The following is a 17,915-nucleotide window of genomic DNA, read 5'->3' on the forward strand; positions in this document are numbered from 1 at the left end:
ATGTCTACCATCTCAGACCGAAGAGTTCGACATGCTCAAACTGTGTTTAACTACATAACGTTATGTATAAATACATCTTAGAGATTCAATCACAAACGTGCAAATTGACTCTGAACAATATAGCAAAAAATCAATGATAGAAAAATGAAATTAGAATTGTCTTTATTTAGTGTTAACAGTTGACCCCTGTGATTGTTTACGTACGGGGTCTAAGTTTCAGACAGGTTATATATGGCTACATACATTGCGACAATCATAATGCAGAAGCAGAATTTGACGGGAACTCGCAACTCATGTCATCAGCAACTACTTTCTTCGATTTGAACCTTTATGATTGGTAAGTAGTATTTGTAAGTCTATATATAACTGCAGTTACATTACATGTTGTCAGCCCACAGGTACTCAAGCATCGTCTGTCAGGTGTATTGACAGACGATCGCGAGGGTAGAAGTAACTATATGAGTAATAGCAAACCAACGCTGGTGAACATTATGGCGGTATGTTTATTAATTTGTTTGTTTGCGGGTGGCTTTCTTAAATCAGTTAAGGTCATTTGAAGAGAAAGAAGAAGAGGGGAGGGTGTGTGTGAGCAAGGGCAAACTATGGTATTTTATTTAGATGCTTACAGAAAAACTGGAGCACTAATTTTCTAAATAATTAACTCAGTAACAGCTATAATATCATGTATTTACTTTAAAACGTCCTTCATGCAGTAACAGGAAAGAGAATAGTGTGCTTCCTCCGGGGATCAAACCCTCGATCTCCCGGTCCCTATAGTCGGACGCTCTACCACTATGCTTAAGGGAAATTCCCTCTAGCTCGAGTCTCGAAGACGACCGTAATCAAGTTCTTTATTAACTTTAAGTCTTGCGACTTATCAGTGTAAACATATATTAAACAGGATATTCACATATGTACAAAAAGCCACATTGGTCACAGGAGAATGAACAATACACACATACATGTACAAACTGTCATATATCTGATCGGCCCTAGATTACATAATTCTTTAATATTCTGTGTATTAAGTAATTGAACAAGCTTATATACACTAGGGTTATTTCTATAGTAACATTTTAAATACTTCCGTCTTAAATTTGTATATCTTGTGCAAACTAAAACAAAATGAAACTCGTCTTCTATGTCATTAAGATTACACTTTGTACATAATCTATTCTATGTACAATTGAAATCTGCCACAATGCTATCCCCATTTTAAATGCAGTTCACTGTTTCCTAGTTGAAAATGACCAAAATCAGGCCAAGGTACACCACTCTTTTTGTTAATAAGTGGACTAATTTATAAGGTTATAGCGCAAGGTGCCAAACTTTCTGCCTTTTTATTTCTAATTAATTTAAATACGTTTGAAGTTTTACAAATACAATTTGAAAAGTTGAAATGCATCTCCATGCTCATCTTTTTTTATATACAGGGACCGTCCTCGCTATTCCAGGGGTCCACAGGCCGGGACATACCAAAATCCTTAAAAGTGCTAGTTGTTAGTCCATGCTTTTTAAACGTTTTCGCAAAAACTGGTTTACTCGTTGGCAGTATAATGTGACCGGGTTGAATACTGTAATGAATGCCTTCGCCATGGTGTTTCAGTGAGGTAGCACTCTAAAGTGGGCATTAGATCTGCGCTATCACAAGGAGGCAATTACGCCAACATACCGTCTCCAGCACACATATAACACACATGAAGGCACGTCCTTAAATGACCTTAGCTGTTAGTAATAGGACGTTAAACAAAATAAAACCAAACCAAACCTGGGAGTACCGCGGATGTACACAGACGATTGATCCAAAAAGAAATGCCTTTTCATAATGACCTAGCCTTAGAATTTATTTCTGAAAAAGTCAATTGCAAGCTTATCTATAATGACCTACTGGAGAATTACAAAATAAGCATGCCAAGACAATTAGAGGTTGTGATTTTTTGGGAGAATTAGAACTTCTGGTGTTCGAATCCCTGTAGTGAAATATGTAACCATAAGGAATATATTTCATTAGATATAACTCTTTGCTGAAGTAGATGGACAAGCAACGCAATAGTCGGGAAGATGCAAAACAAACTGGAACATTTGTTTTTGTTCGAGAAACAAAACACTGCACTGGTACTCTCTAATTTAAAGACTTATATCATCTTCATTTTAAAGGTAAAATAATCATATATACATCGATTGTCCGATAGGCAATGTCCGTTTGGCATATTGCTGGACGCAAGGCTTTAATTTCGGGGGATTAATCTTTTGCAATTTCGTTCTTGCAGCAAATTTTCTTGAGTTAAGCTCCACACATCATCATAACTTTGCATATTTCTTAAAGACTGCTTATATAGCCACAATTGATTCTACCCAAAATGTAAGATCTACACTACATAGTCATATTAGGAAAGGTTATGACAGAAGTAGTGACATGGAACGTATCCTAAACTCGCTTACAAAAATGTTTCCGTTTCTAATTGCTAACCTTACAATTATTTCCTTTCATAAGTGGACTTTTAAATTGAAGTTCCCACCGATCTTTTATATACATTATTAGTGGGGCTAGGATCCCCTTTATTGTACGGAGGTCAAGCGTCCGGTTTGTGAACATTATATTTACAAGTATTGACTCGAAATATAATAATCTTCTCTGTCCTCGACATCTGTAAATACCACTTTTGTCGGGGTTACAAATACCTACATGTATGTTGTTCAGTGTTAAGGGGAACGGCAACAACTGGTTCACCCGTTGCCGGTATAATGTGACCGGGCGGAATGCTATGCTTGGTACCTTCGGCATGGCAATTCAGTGAGATAGCACTATAAAGCCGGCATCAGATCCGCGCTATCACAAGGAGCCGAGCATACCAATATAACCTGTCTCCTGCATACACATACGCAAGCATGCATACACTACACACATGGAGGCACGTCCGTAAATGACCTAAGCCGTTAATCGGACGTTAAACAAAATTAAACCAAACCAAACCCAAAACCGGTCAATAATTCTTTTGTTATAAGACAGTGTACCCGCAGAAGGACTTGGGGTGTTACGGATCATATTTTGGGGCGGCGTCATCGTCAACATTACGTTTTTGCGTTTAGCTCTGTTTCTCAAAACGTTTTAGTGCTAGACCAACCAAACTTCAACCATGCATGTATCCTACATACTTCACCTCAATGCAAGCATCATGTGCTGAATGTGCCCTACATTTCACGGTCCAGTGACTTGGACAGCATCTTCATCACTGTTAAGTGTTTGCATTTAGCTGTGTTTCTCAAAAAGTACAAGTGTTAGACCAACCAAACTTGGACCATACATGCGTCTTATATTCATAACCCGTGGATTATAAACCATGCATGATATAATGAATGTGGTCTACATTTCCCGGTCCGGTGACTTTCACAGCATCTTCCGCAATATAAAGCTTTTGCATTTAGCTGTGTGTTATATGCTGTATCTCAAACATTTAAAGTATTAGATTAATTACACTTTAACTGTAAATTGGGATGATTATTACCATCTTTAGGGTTACAACGTAAATGTTTTAACGGAATCAGACAACAAACATGACCACAGTATACTGGCTTCTGATTGGTTGAAATTCAGAAAATGTTCGATTTCGCTCAAAGAGGTATGGCGGAAAACTGCCCGTATTTCCCTAAGTCGGCATTTATGAAAACGGGAAAACAAATTAAGGAATAAAACATTTCGTGTATCAAAAATGCATACAAAAGATATAGAACCAATTGAATATGAATTTTTAAACTGCTGAGAAATTAGGTATTGATAATATGATACTGCAAATATAGCCATATACACTATATCTATGAAAGTGATGGGGTTTCCCGGACTTAAAAAAAAAATACTTTCAACACTTTCCCATCTGAGGACCAACTTTTGAATAAAATTTTTGTGACCGTGATGTAATATGCAAAAACAAATCGTATTACGGAAAAGTGGTCCTCCTTTGGGAAAGTGCTCAAATATGAAAAACAGGGTTGATCAAGTTTCTCTAAACTGCGACAGGTGTTTCTCGGGTTAAATCAGTTTGTAATTGCCAATATCTATATGTTCTATGAAGCCGAATGTTTAACGCAGTTTACTTGTGACTAAAAAATAAACGGTGCAGGTTCGAATCCTCGCTCATTTTTTTTTAAATATTTAGGCATGTGATCATTTTCCTTAATAAAGCAATATTTTGTTTTTCAAATCGATGGAAAATTTTGTTTACATTTTAATAACATACCTATTGATTTATCAGTTTTGTTAGTAATAATTTCATTACTATTTAGTGCGACATGCGGATTATCGCCCGAGACCGGATACTTTCTCAGAACTCATTCTGAATTCAGTGTTTCGTATAGATTGCACGATCTTGTATTACATCTAAGCGTATAATTTGTTATAAATCAATATAAAAAACGTGAAATAAGCATTGTGTTGAGCCTTTATCGTTAAACGCATGTATTAATACCCATGGCCTTAAATTCGTCTGTTTACAATAATCTATTCTTAGACACAGGATTCCGATATAGCTACGTATACCTGTATAAAAATACCTGAGGACGCGTCATAACAGTGCACGGTTGGATGCGCGCACTAGCGTAACATAACTTTGGGGAAATAGGCATAGCAACCCGCCATACCTCTTTGTTATGCAGGTGTATTTTGTCACTGTGAAATCAGCCGCAACATCCTTTTTCTGATTTGACAAAATGGCCACCTAATACTGGCTTCTGATTGGTCGAATTTCAGTTATTGTTCAGTTTCAGTCAAATTGAGTATGTACATGTATTTTGGCACTACAAAATCAACCATGACATCCATTTATCATTTGACAAAATTGCCACTGTATATTGGCTTCTGATTGTTCGAAATTCAGTTATTGTTCGAGTTTGCTAAAAATCCGTATGTACGTGTATTTCCGCACTGTGCTCTCAACCGTGGATCCATTTTCTGAACTGACAAAATGGTGGCGGTATACTGGCTTCTGCGTGAGTGGTCGAAATTCACATATATTTTGATTTTGCTCCAAGGTATGTACATGTGTTATGGCACTGCAACTTCCGTTCACCTATTTACATTTGCTTTTCCAAATGCGGGGGTAGTTTAGAGGACATCTGTAGTGGCCGGCTCCCATTACCATTAGCACTTGTTCCTTTTATACCTCCATGTTGATGTACTGCCAAATTTGTTTATGAAATGTAAATTACGCGTAATTCTTGTTTGGAACAACGAAGCCTTCAGATTTGACGTGTACCCCCTGTTCTTTGTGGGAAGTAACCCACAGCATGCTGTCGTAAGAGGCGACTCGTTGGGGCTCAGAATCAGGGATTATCTTCTTTGTCTTCTGCTTTTAGGAACATTCAAGAAACTAAACTTAATCTGCGGCACCCCTAGTAATACCTTGGACGATGAAACTTCCGTAACTCAACTCTCTTTTCGGAGGCATTCATCTTCTTAGGAACTTTGATAATGCGAGGCCGAGTTCAACCCCGAACAAAACAAAACAAAATATGTTGTGTAGCGTACTTGTATGAAAGGATATCAAATATGTTAATTACAGTGACATACGTTCAAAGTCATTGTGAACACTTGAGCTCAGAAAATTCAAAGTAGTTCTTTCTAACAACTACCAATCCTGGAGATCATTGCCCAGATAACTCGCCTTTTACAGGAAACCGATAACGAAGTCCACAGTGATCAAATGTGCTGAGAACCTCGACCAACATCCCTTTAATATGTCGGTATACAATATTATACAATTATGGACTTTTGTGCTGGTGAATATGATGTGATATAAACCTGAAAGAGTGATATTGACTGAGGCGAAGCCGAGGTCAATATCCCTCTTTCAGGTTCATATCACATCATATTTACCAGCACAAAATCCCATAACTGTTTTATTATATGCTTCAACAATGAAATAAAACGAAACAAAACTAAAGGTTCTGATATTTGTACGCGAGCTTCCGTGTAAAATTTAGCCAGGTTTGAATACAACATTTCATCATTGTAGCTTTTGAAGGCATCGTCTAGATTATTTTTCTTAAGATAAGCATGGAGGACATGCACTGCGTGTTCAATGGCCTTTTTATACGTTAACAGCATCTTTATCCTCGAATAGTTTTGGTAATTTTCCTAACGGAGGAGACACGCTCGCCAGCAGCCATCTTTTAATGTCGTCTGACAGATCGCGTTCCAGTCTAACTGCGCATGCGCTACGACAGGTTCCGGGGAATTTCCATGCAAGCTTTATTTAGAAATCGATATTCACCGGATAACCAGTCTACATGAGTTTTTGAGGCCTGGTCACGTGTATAGGATCCGACCAATGTGATTGCGAGAAATGTTCATGCATATAATAAACACTATTATAACAGTTATACTTTGGTGTTTTAAAACTTTTTAAGCTTTAATAGAAAGATGTTGATGTCGGGAATAGTTGGGTCTGTGACTTGAAATAGATAACGAATAACACATCAACTATCTCACAGTTTAGTAAAAAGGAAAAAAATCTGTTTCCACTTTGTTATGTTTAGCTATCAACCTGTTTTACTAGATAATTTATAAAAAAAAACATAATCAAAATTTGTTTTGAAAATATTTTTCTTTGAAACAAAGTACAATAATATGTCCGGAGTTTTAAGTTTTCTTCTGACATGTGATATTTGATGCATGTAGGAAAAGTCATTCTCATTCTTTCTCCATGTTTGTAAAAGAAATGGACCAAATATTCGTCTTCAGTACCGCATTGCATTGGTCAATAACTTGAAAATAAATGTTTGATGAATTGTTCAAAATAAATTAAAAATATGATTTGACATTATACATTGATCAATGGTAAATACAGTTCAATAGAGTAAGTAGTTACAAATGTGAGCGACGCAGGCCCCGTGTGCCTTTTGTTCCCTGACACCGTAAGTGTTGTACAAGCTCCAGTTCTATTCTATTCTTTATTAACTTTAAGCTTTCCAGCTCATCAGTGTACATGTAACAATATAAATACATTGGCAGACACTGCAAAACGCAATGGAGAATGGACAAAAGATTTGACACTTCCTCAATTTAGTGGCATCGTATATATATTTGCTAAACCTGGTTAGTTCTTTTACATTTGTTGAGCACAGTAATTGAATTAACTTAGAACAGATGGTTTTCTCCAGTAATACATTTTTATATACTTTGATCTGAGCTCTTGGTATATAGGACAAATAAGCAAAAAATGATAATCGTCCTCTATATCTACAGAATTACATATTTTACAATAGCGTTCATTCCTTACAATATTTCTATATCGTCCTGTTTCAATATGCAATGTATGTGCAATTCTATGTTTCTTGGGTATATATTTACATAGATAATGTTGTAATGATATAGTATTTACTAAATGTCTATACAAGTGACATTTTGGTGAATTCTCTAACATTTCAGAAAGTTCTTATCTAGCATGATCAAAAATTCGTTGTTTACATTTACGTTCGTTCACATCACCAAACCCGAGTGAAAAAAGTTTATCCTTCACAAAGGACTACCAATTAAAAACATTATTACGCTTGGGCATTTTCAATAATTCATCATAGGCAGTTTTCAAGATACAGTTCTTGGCATTCAATAACTTGAACCAAAATTTAATCATATTATAAAGCCGGGTATATATAATAGGGAATCGACCCAGTTCAAAATAAATCATAACATCATTACAAGTGGACGTTTTAACACACCTTTGACCGGTTCACTAATACTAGTGGATTTTCCCGTATTTACATTCCGGTTCGGTCGGGTCTATAGTGTACCTGTGGTGTTTTTGTATTCGATTTGTAATGAAGTTCTTTAAATGACCTCAGAACGTATCTATAAATAGAAAGACTTACGGCTTTTTGACCGAAATACCTGTAAATATCGAGTTCTTAACCTTTGTATGACAATACCTATGGTCATTCTTTTGGTCCCTACCCCCTGTCTGTGTCTACCTAGCACTAAGCGTAATCCTGGTCAAAAAAATGTTTCCAACACAGGTACAGTAGCACAGTACTAATTGGCGTCCATGTTAGACGACGTTAATTTTGGGGATGTTGATGATGCTGATTTGTGATGTATGTAACGCTTATACGTAATTGTCATTTGTTTGATAAAAGTGAATCCTTTAAGTGATAGAGCTTACAGAATATGTTGAGTAAGGAGATCGTCTGAGTGAAGATGATATGACAAGCCGTTTGTCATAAAAATGATACACAAACGCGTTCGCATAAATGTATGGCGTTAAAGGACCACGGGAACCTGGGAGTCCATTATGAGTTGCTTAGTTTGAGGATTATTACACCTATTCGGGCTAAAAATTACACTAAAATGGTACAGTAAGCATGAACCGTATGACCTTTCGCTGAGTGGCACTGCAAGTCAGCTTTTAAGTTAATATTACTGGCTGTCCTCAGTAATGAGTGGCATTAATCTCCAGTGGTCTGTCGAGTAGCAGCTAAGTGTAGTAAGTGGACAACCGTATATCGACAAGTTGTTTATTACATTATTCGTTTTACTTTGTGTTGAAAAGGATCGATAGCTCGAAAACAAAAAATAACGAACACTGGTTATATCTAATTTATAAGTAATTATGCTACTTCTCTCATTGTAATGTTTCCAGCGGTGTCAGATTATCTCCCTTAGAATCTTTAAATCGTAAGCTTTGTTAGTATAATGATTGCATAGCTTTCAAATATGAAATCAATTGTTGTGTTTATATGTGTCATCGATTATTTTAAAAGACAAACAGTACTTTCGTTACGTATATTTTCCTTGGAGGAGAGCTCTTTTGAAAAGGAACATGTCTGTTTTGTTTGTGTGTGTTTTTACGTCCTACATTTATTACAGGTAACAGCTATGGTCGTTTAAGGACGTGCAAGGTGTCACGTTTAGGTAGCATTTATCTTTTAACTCCAGTTTGCTGTGCTATTGGATTGTATACAATATAAGTTATTTAAACAAAAAGCACACAGGTCATTTTCTATTGTATTCTGTTCCAAACAACCCAGAAATAATGTACATGTATAGCTCAGTTATATGTAGTATGTAATTGTAATGTACATGTTTAGCTCAGTTATATGTAGTTCGTAATTGTAATGTATATGTATAGCTCAGTTATATGTAGTTTGTAATTGTAATGTACTTGTATATCTCAGTTGTATGTAGTTTGTAATTGTAATGTACATGTTTAGCTCAGTTATATGTAGTTCGTAATTGTAATGTATATGTATAGCTCAGTTATATGTAGTTTGTAATTGTAATATACATGTATAACTCAGTTGTATGTAGTTTGTAATTGTAATGTACATGTATATCTCAGTTGTATGTAGTTTGTAATTGTAATGTACATGTAAAGCTCAGTTATATGTAGTTTGTTATTGTAATGTACATGTATATAGCTCAGTTATATGTAGTTTGTAATTGTAATGTACATGTATATCTCAGTTGTATGTAGTTTGTAATTGTAATGTACATTTAAAGCTCAGTTATATGTAGTTTGTTATTGTAATGTACATGTATACAGCTCAGTTATATGTAGTTTGTAATTGTAATATACATGTATACCTCAGTTATAGGTAGTTTGTAATGTACATGTACATGTATAGCTCAGTTATATGTAATTGTTATATACATGTATAGCTCAGTTATAGGTAGTTTGTAACGTACATGTATAGCTCAGTTATAGGTAGTTTGTAACGTACATGTATAGCTCAGTTATAGGTAGTTTGTAATGTACATGTCCATGTATAGCTCAGTTATATGTAATTGTAATATACATGAATAGCTCAGTTATATGTAGTTTGTAATTGTAATCTACATGTATATCTCAGTTGTATGTAGTTTCTAATTGTAATGTACATGTAAAGCTCAGTTATATGTGGTTTGTTATTGTAATGTACATGTATATAGCTCAGTTATATGTAGTTTGTAATTGTAGTGGACATGTACAGCTCAGTTATATGTAGTTTGTAAGTGTAATGTACATGTACAGCTCAGTTATATGTAGTTTGTAATTGTAATATACATGTATAGCTCAGTTATAGGTAGTTTGTAATGTACATGTATAGCTCAGTTATAGGTAGTTTGTAATTGACAAAGGAGTTTTGTCTTGACCTTTATCATTTTCTTTTAAAAAACACACAGCACAGAGCTGGGATTGATCTATAAATGTTAAACAATGATCTACATTTTTCATCACTAATATGTCACATTGTATAGCATTCAAAGAAACACTTCAGTTAATACGTGTCGATTTTTTTCGCCTGTAACTTTGTTGCTGAAGATGAGACATAGGTTCTGATTCTCCGGGGTCGGCGGCGGCATTGTAGACGTTCAAGTTTTGCGTTTATCTCTGTTTCTCAGCAAATAGTGGCAATGCAACCAACCGATTTTGTACATAGTAAGCTTATGATGTGTTCATCTCAAATCAAAATATTCTTATTTATTTATTTTTAGAATAGCAAGAAATAATCCATTGGGACAAATTGGCCTTGACCTTCACAGGAAATCGCCATGTCAACACATACTCCCACGAGGTGTCGTACGCTATCCAACAGTGACCTTCACGTGAGGTATCCGTGTGCTAGACCGCGGTTTACCAAGGTCAAATTATTGGCGGCAACCATTGTGGTCGGGTTGGTGATGACCACATACTGTTTAATATGGACAACGACAACGTCACAACCAGATAAATCAAGACGTAAGTGCTGCATCCTCAATGTCAGATATGTGTGTACACACAAAGTTATGACGTCATCAATATGTGTGTTCATGTCGTGTTACATGTATAAAAACAGAATTGACGCTTCGACATGTCGCTCATTATACATGTATCTTTATAATTAACGTCAAAGACGTCACAGTAAGTAAGCTGACGAAAAGTATGACCTATTCTCAAAATCACATGTACATTGTATTACTTCTGTTTTCAATTTAACAGGAATCAAGGATACATGTACTATTTTCAAACATTTTCTTTTCATCTTGAGGCCAATTAATATAACTAGATAATTCCATGGGAATCTGTAGTATTCAAAACATGGATGATGTATATGTGAAATATGTTTTATGAAACGGGGTTCTTGTTTCATGTTAATTGTCTAATTGTTTAACTCGCCTGATACGAAATATCAAGACAGTCTTAATTTATAAAATAATTTACTTATGTTTTATGCGAAATCTCAATTAGAGGGTAAGATTTTTTTTTAATTTTTGACACGAGACTTTGCGGAGTACTAATTCTCAAAAATCTTATCACGAGAGTTGATCACACATGAACAATTGCATTTCAATCCTTATTTATCAATGACTCTTGTTTGTCCGGGAAAAACGTGCAATGGGTCTTATTTGAGAGGACACCAGAGCACCTTGAGAAATCTCGCGTCGTCGTGCATGCCATTTTATGTAAGATCGCCGGAAATTGAACCCCAGCCGTCTTAGTGAAAGAGTGATGCGCTATCAAATGCCCCACCCGGCCACCCTGGGTTAATAATGAATTTACTAGTACTTAAAGCGGACAGTGCAAGTTAAGAAGCTTTCAATTGAGATTTCTTTTAAAAAAGTTTATTTTTTTCTGGTTTCCCCAGTGACAATCGGCTGGCGTTTTTAAGGAAGCTTTTTATATCAAGCGAGATCCATACTCGTTACCAAGCAAGGACAAACTAAAACATCGGCACTTCCTGAGAAACGATAGTCGGAATAAATAGGGAAGATCTCGAAAACAGAAAAAAAATGAAAAAAAACCCACTTTTTTTTAATCTCAAGTGAAAGCTTTTTAACTTGCACTGTCAGCTTAAACATGTATCAGTGAATCGATGGTTACTTACTACTCAAATTGACGAAGTGTGAGAATGATACTGAACTTATCAAAACAGAATGCTTCAAACAATTCAGTTTTATTTGGACCTTTTCCATCGTTCTCGGTGAATAAACACCTCTGCTGTACTACAGACGATTCTCATATACAGTAAGGAATGACATGTTTTTTTCTGGTATAGTTTCAGAGCTTGGTCGACGAATGAAGCTAATCCGGATGTTTTCAACGCCTAGCCAGGTAAGGGCGTACACTTATGTATCTCACTGTTCTGTTCTCGAGTTTGTGTGATCCGATAACAATAGCGATTGACTCTGTAAATAACAAAGTAAGGTTTGACCGTTATTGTAACACACTTTTCTTTCTGCATTGTCTGATCAATATAATATGGCGTCGTCAGTTCACTATCACGCACCCCTGGTTGAAAACGAAGGTGTCAACGGCCAGTTTAACTAATGGCCAAAGTGGTAGGGTGATATTCAAGTTCAAGTTCTTTATTAACTTTAAGTCTTGCCACTTATCAGTGTAAACATATAATAAACAGGTTATTTACATATGTACAAAAAGCCACACTGGTCACAGGGGAATGAATAATACACACATACAAACGGTCATATATCTGATCGGCGCTTATTTGCAACTATCAGATACTTTCCAAGATTACATACTTCTTTAATATTCTTTGTATTAAGTAATTGAACAAGCTTATATACACTAGGGTTATTTCTATAGTAATATTTTAAATACTTCCGTCTTAAATGTGTATATTTTGTGCAAACTAAAACAAAATGAAACTCGTCTTCTATGTCATTAATTAAAAAAGTTTAACATAGACGTTTTAAAAACAGCAAAATAACTATTATGATATGGACAGGTGTTCTTCAAGAAAAAAGATGATACGATAAGAGAACTAGCAAACAGCAATGTCACATGGGCATGCGTCTGTCTGGACCAATTGGGGACAAAAATAAATTAGAAACATATATACATGTATTATAATAGTGTCTATTACCAATGAAAATGACTCCTACGATTGGGGGGAAAAAATATCTGATGTATTTAAATTGCATACAACGGAATGCATGTGTGATATATAAAAAAAATCATAAAAACGCATTTTTTCTTTTCAGATCGATTTACAACGCCAAAGAAAGAAACATTTGAGCGTCCATTGTGACGCAATGGTTGCTAGCGGTAATATTAGCATGTCAGTTAATGTTTCTACACTTACGCACCTCGTTGTGGATGACAAATACCGCCTGCTGTATTGCTACGTCCCGAAGGTTGGCTGCTCCAACTGGAAACGGATCTTCTTACATATGACGGGAATGTTCGACAAAACCAAGAAAAGGCCGGGAGATATAACACACAATGAAACTCATTTCAAATATGCCAACCGTCTCCGTTTTTTGACCGATTATTCCATACCCGGGATACATGATCGGTTACGAAACTATCGAAAGTTCATGTTTGTTCGTGAACCATTGGAAAGGTTATTGTCGGCATATCGGGATAAATTTGCCGGAGTTGGTCTCGAGGATAAAACCTTTCAAAAGAAAGCAAATAATATTTATAAAATGCAACACCCGGAGTCTCCAATAAAGGGAAATGTGAAAAAAGGGGATGTTAATTTTTTGGATTTTGTGAAATATTTAGTACAGGAGAACCAGTTTCGAGATGAAAGTTTCCAATATGACGAACACTGGGAGCGACAGAGTCAACTTTGTCTTCCGTGTCAAATAAACTATGACTATATAGGGAAGTACGAGACCATTGAGGACGACGCCGACTACCTTCTAAAGCGTGCTGGACTATCCAGGTATTCATTCCCTAAGAGGTCCGCTTTTTATAATGCTACGAGAACTAATGAGACGCTTGTAAATTATTTTTCTCAAATACCAAGTTTTTACCGAAAGAGATTACAGAAATTTTATCAATCTGATTATCTATTGTTTGATTATAAGTTTCCGTTACATTAATTAATAACGTTAAACTGATAATTGTAACTTTATTTTTTTTTTCCAGCGCTAAGGGATTAATGATAATGTAATTTTTGGACCGTCATTCCAGATGTTTGTTTTTTCTCATTAGCTTATACCGTTTTCCGAACGTTTGGACAACCCTCGAATCTCTCTAGGATTAACCTTGTACCGACTTAGCTGAGATGTATCCTGTTCGTTTAACTTTTAATTCTAGCGGAATCGTGTAAATAAGGAGTGATTGGAGTAAAGTAAAATCAAAATACGTTCAAACTTTTATTGAAATTAGTTAATAACATACCCACGTGTAAAAAGTCTTTGTCATTTTTTCCTATGTGTCAAGTAGGATTTTCTTAAAATACAGAAAAATATCAACAATATTTTGATGAATACTTGTAAAAAGTTCAATTCAATACCTTTAATAACATTCTCGACAAAACAACAGTGTAACTTCCCAGATACAGTAGCACCTTTGATGGTCCGATGTCACATTGCTTAACGGTAAACCACCGATACCTTCCGAGTTATACCAAAGATGCCTTCCGAATGACAGTAAATACATGAATATCAAGGGGTTACGCTCACTTTCGCTCTCTTCATCCCTGGAATATGTCATAGCAAAATTAAAGGCATGGTGGGCGCCACCTTGTTGATGAGACAAGAGGACAAGTTCGATCCTTTGATGTACATCAAAATAATCTCGCGGTCACGTAACGGTAAAATTGACAGGATTTGAAGTCGGGCGTCTCTCTTTTGTAATCTTCAAAGGACAAGTATCAGCCTAGCGATTGGTCAGGGTTTTTTCACCTGAGACCAATCAAACAGCTATCTTCGTGGCTTCAATTTTGCTATGACATATTCCAGGTGTGTAGAGAGCGAAAGTGAGAGTAACCCCTGGATATCGAGGATGCTCATGGAAAGGGGTTATCAATGTTGTTTGATTTTGTTTTCTTTGAAAATAAATATTTTTTATTAACAAAAACTTTTCTTTTGTTTGTGTGTCAAGTTCACAAGCTTTATTATTTTCTGAGAACACTTAAAATATAAACAATTTTCAACGGTGACCCTTCAAATACTATGTGTTCAAGTCTAACAGTTATACGTAGCAAAATAAATCAAACGACATACAGGGATTGTGTTATTATAAGAATAAAATACCAAATTTCGGATACATTAATTATGTTTAAAACCAAATGAAGGTATTTTCGTTTTAAATTACAACGATATTCGTACATTTCGTCAAAATTTCATTTCAAATTGAATTTTAGCTTCTGATTTATGAAGAACTTAATGTTAAGTCGGATAATATGTACTATTTTTAACTGGGACTACATAGTTTACTTACATATTTCTCGTTTCTGGTTTCCCATTTACATGTTGTTTACCTTCACAATTGTTTTACTTCACTTCACAACAAAATACACTAAGGTAGTTGTCCCTAAACTACGATAATTCTACTGGGCGAAGCATTATTCACTTGAATAAATAGGTAAACATAGCTGTGCAACGTTACAAACAAAACCCTCATGATGTTATTTTAGTGGTTTACAACCTTAATTATTACAACGATGAAGAGTTACCTCCCTCGTTATTACTTGATGGGGCTATATGAAAACAATGATAACTACATTTACATGATTCAAACTAGATGAGGTTAAACGAGCTATGGCGGGTTGCTATGCGTATTTCCCCAAAGCTATGATCCGATAGTGCCACCGTGTACCGTCATGACGCGTCCTCAGGTATATTTTTATAAAGGTAGCTCTATCGAAATCCTGTGTCTAAAAAAGATTATTGTGAACAGGCGATTTTATGGCCATGGCTATTAATACTCGTGTTTCACGATAAACACCCAACAAAATACTTATTTCGCGGTTTTTTTAATCATTATCAATAAGGTCGAAATGAATTGATTTTAATTACTTCTGAGGGCGGCATTTTCTGTTTTTCTGTTCCTGCTCATTTGACAGGCAAAAGTACATATAATTATCGAATAGCATGTCTTACACGTGCATTGCACTCTTTCCTTTGTGCTGCAGTCTTCCTGCATTTCAAACAAATAAGACTGTCCTCAACGATGAATTTCCCAGCACTTTCGGTAATATATTTGCGATAATACAAATTGTAACAGTTATTTTTTTTATTTTTTTGCTTGGCCTTTTTTTGTCCTGACGTAACAATCCTACTTATTTTGCATTTCGGTATCATTTGTTTTTGTTTGAATAAATAAAAATACTGGTGCCAATTGGTAGGTAAAAAAAATCATAAATATCATTTAAAATGATGTCTTATCTACAAAGCGTACAGTAGCTGTACTGTACACGTATACAGGGATTTGTTGACATGATTCCATAGAAGATAGATCAATATGTATGTTATTTAGATATCAATAAGACGTCCCATTGATTTGAAAAGTATTTCATTACTTAATTAAGTAAACTGTGGTACACAAATGGAAATACTAACTGTTTTAACCAAAGAAGCACCTGTCGCAGTTTTGAGAAACTTTATCAGCCATGTTTTTCATTATTTTAAGCACTTTCCCACATGATAACCACTTATCCGTCATACTATTTGTTTTTTTCATATTACATCACGGAATCAAAAAGATTATTCAAAAGTTGGTCCCCGGATGGGAAAGTGTTTAAGTTTGGGAAACCCCATCACTTTCAAAGATATAGTAAATATGGCTATTATTTGCAGTATTATATAAAAAAAAACACACTAATATCTCAGCAGTTCATAAGTTCATATCCCATTGGTTTGATATCTATTCAGTGCATTTTCGATACTAGAAATTATTTACTCATTCATTTTTCCCCGTTTGCATAAATGCCGACTTTGGGAAATATGGGCCGCTTTACGCCATAGCTCTTTACAAATAATGTAGGTTATTTTGTATTGTATGCACCCTTACATGTCTCAACAACCAGTATACATTATAGAACATACTCTAGCTCTATTGTTATATTGGTAGAGCGTCCGTCTAGAGTTCCGAGGGACCCGGGTTCGAAGCCCGGTCTGGCCGTGGATTTGTCCATCTCCTATTATAATACGTTATTACATGTACATCATCTATAGCATACCAAAAAACACACATTTTTCATTGAAACTGCTATCAATGATACATGTAATAAAAGAAATGCAAGAAAATAAAAATAAAATAAAATCAACCTTGAAATCAACCTACAAATGTACAAATTTCAAAACGGTGGCAACTTGATGACACAGCAGACCATATCACACTATGTTCACGTCCTTGAAGCTTTCTATACAAAGTGTGCTTTTCACAAGATCAAATAACACAATTTATTGGCTTCCTAATGAGTTTCGAGCTCGCAAGGCGTCCTGCAATTCCGGGTGCAATCTACACCGTCATCGTAGTACTACAATGCTAACCACGTGCAGGTGATATATGTATATATTATTCAGTTTTAACATACTTGTTTTACTAAACCGTTGTGGATTTTTGATATATACCTGAACTGATATGAATATAAATTAATTTTCATTACCAGTAAGCATGTCTGTGCCGGACTGAAGTAAATTTGTAACTATATAATTTAATTTCAAATTCCCTAAAAGTTTTCTGTGGAAGATATTCCTGGCTCCTTCATACAATGGACATTCTTAAAGTGGTGCTAAACATTGTCTATAGAATAAGAACATCTGCATTCAGGCGACTTAATTACATTGATACGTTTGAGTGTAACATAATGAAATAGATAAAATTATATTGTGTGAATTTGTATGCAAGTTTTGAAACTAATTACAATACAGACCATTATACCTAAGTTTTATAACATCGTGCCTGATAGAATGATACCTGATGTACTGGTCACATGACGGGGCAATAAAACAGCATGCCGCCCCTAGGCGCTCAAGTTTCCCGATCATATTTTAGTGTTTTTTTCTGACATAATAAGATATGTATTGTCCTTATGTTAGGGAGGCACGATTCTTTGTTTCCCCCCGATGAATAATGTTTCACTTGCCCTCGTGAAACATGATTGACCTTGCAGAAAAAAAAGACCCGTGTTTTTCTACAGTAAGGGCAATATATAGCTACATTGTATAAGCACCATGAATTCATGTAAGATGATATAGTACGTAT

General features: G+C 35.4%; 1 protein-coding gene across 3 annotated transcripts; it reads left to right on the forward strand.

The window, feature by feature from the left end:
• Positions 1-219: 219 nt before the first annotated feature.
• On the forward strand, positions 220-14,442 carry LOC110460625 (carbohydrate sulfotransferase 11-like). 3 transcript variants are annotated; one of them, XM_021513648.1, is made up of 4 exons: positions 220-337; positions 10,466-10,709; positions 12,007-12,062; positions 12,953-14,442. In XM_021513648.1, the coding sequence occupies exons 2-4, from the start codon at positions 10,523-10,525 to the stop codon at positions 13,799-13,801; spliced, it is 1,092 nt and encodes a 363-aa protein (XP_021369323.1). In that variant the 5' UTR covers positions 220-337; positions 10,466-10,522; the 3' UTR covers positions 13,802-14,442. The 3 variants fall into 3 exon arrangements, with proteins under 3 accessions (XP_021369323.1, XP_021369324.1, XP_021369325.1); XM_021513649.1 differs by lacking the exon at positions 220-337 and adding an exon at positions 4,691-5,025; XM_021513650.1 differs by lacking the exon at positions 220-337 and adding an exon at positions 4,691-4,983.
• The last annotated feature ends 3,473 nt before the right edge of the window (positions 14,443-17,915 follow it).

Source organism: Mizuhopecten yessoensis, unplaced genomic scaffold (assembly GCF_002113885.1).
Source record: "Mizuhopecten yessoensis strain PY_sf001 unplaced genomic scaffold, ASM211388v2 scaffold10441, whole genome shotgun sequence".
NCBI classification, from domain to species: Eukaryota; Metazoa; Mollusca; class Bivalvia; order Pectinida; family Pectinidae; genus Mizuhopecten; species Mizuhopecten yessoensis.

Bases quoted from the DNA above. Each gene is read 5' to 3' on its own strand.
- LOC110460625 (XM_021513648.1), top strand. From the start codon at position 10,523: ATGTCAACACATACTCCCACGAGGTGTCGTACGCTATCCAACAGTGAC. The intron at 10,710-12,006 runs GTAAGTGCTGCA...TTTCTGGTATAG, and splicing joins ACAACCAGATAAATCAAGAC to TTTCAGAGCTTGGTCGACGA. The intron at 12,063-12,952 runs GTAAGGGCGTAC...TTTTCTTTTCAG, and splicing joins TGTTTTCAACGCCTAGCCAG to ATCGATTTACAACGCCAAAG.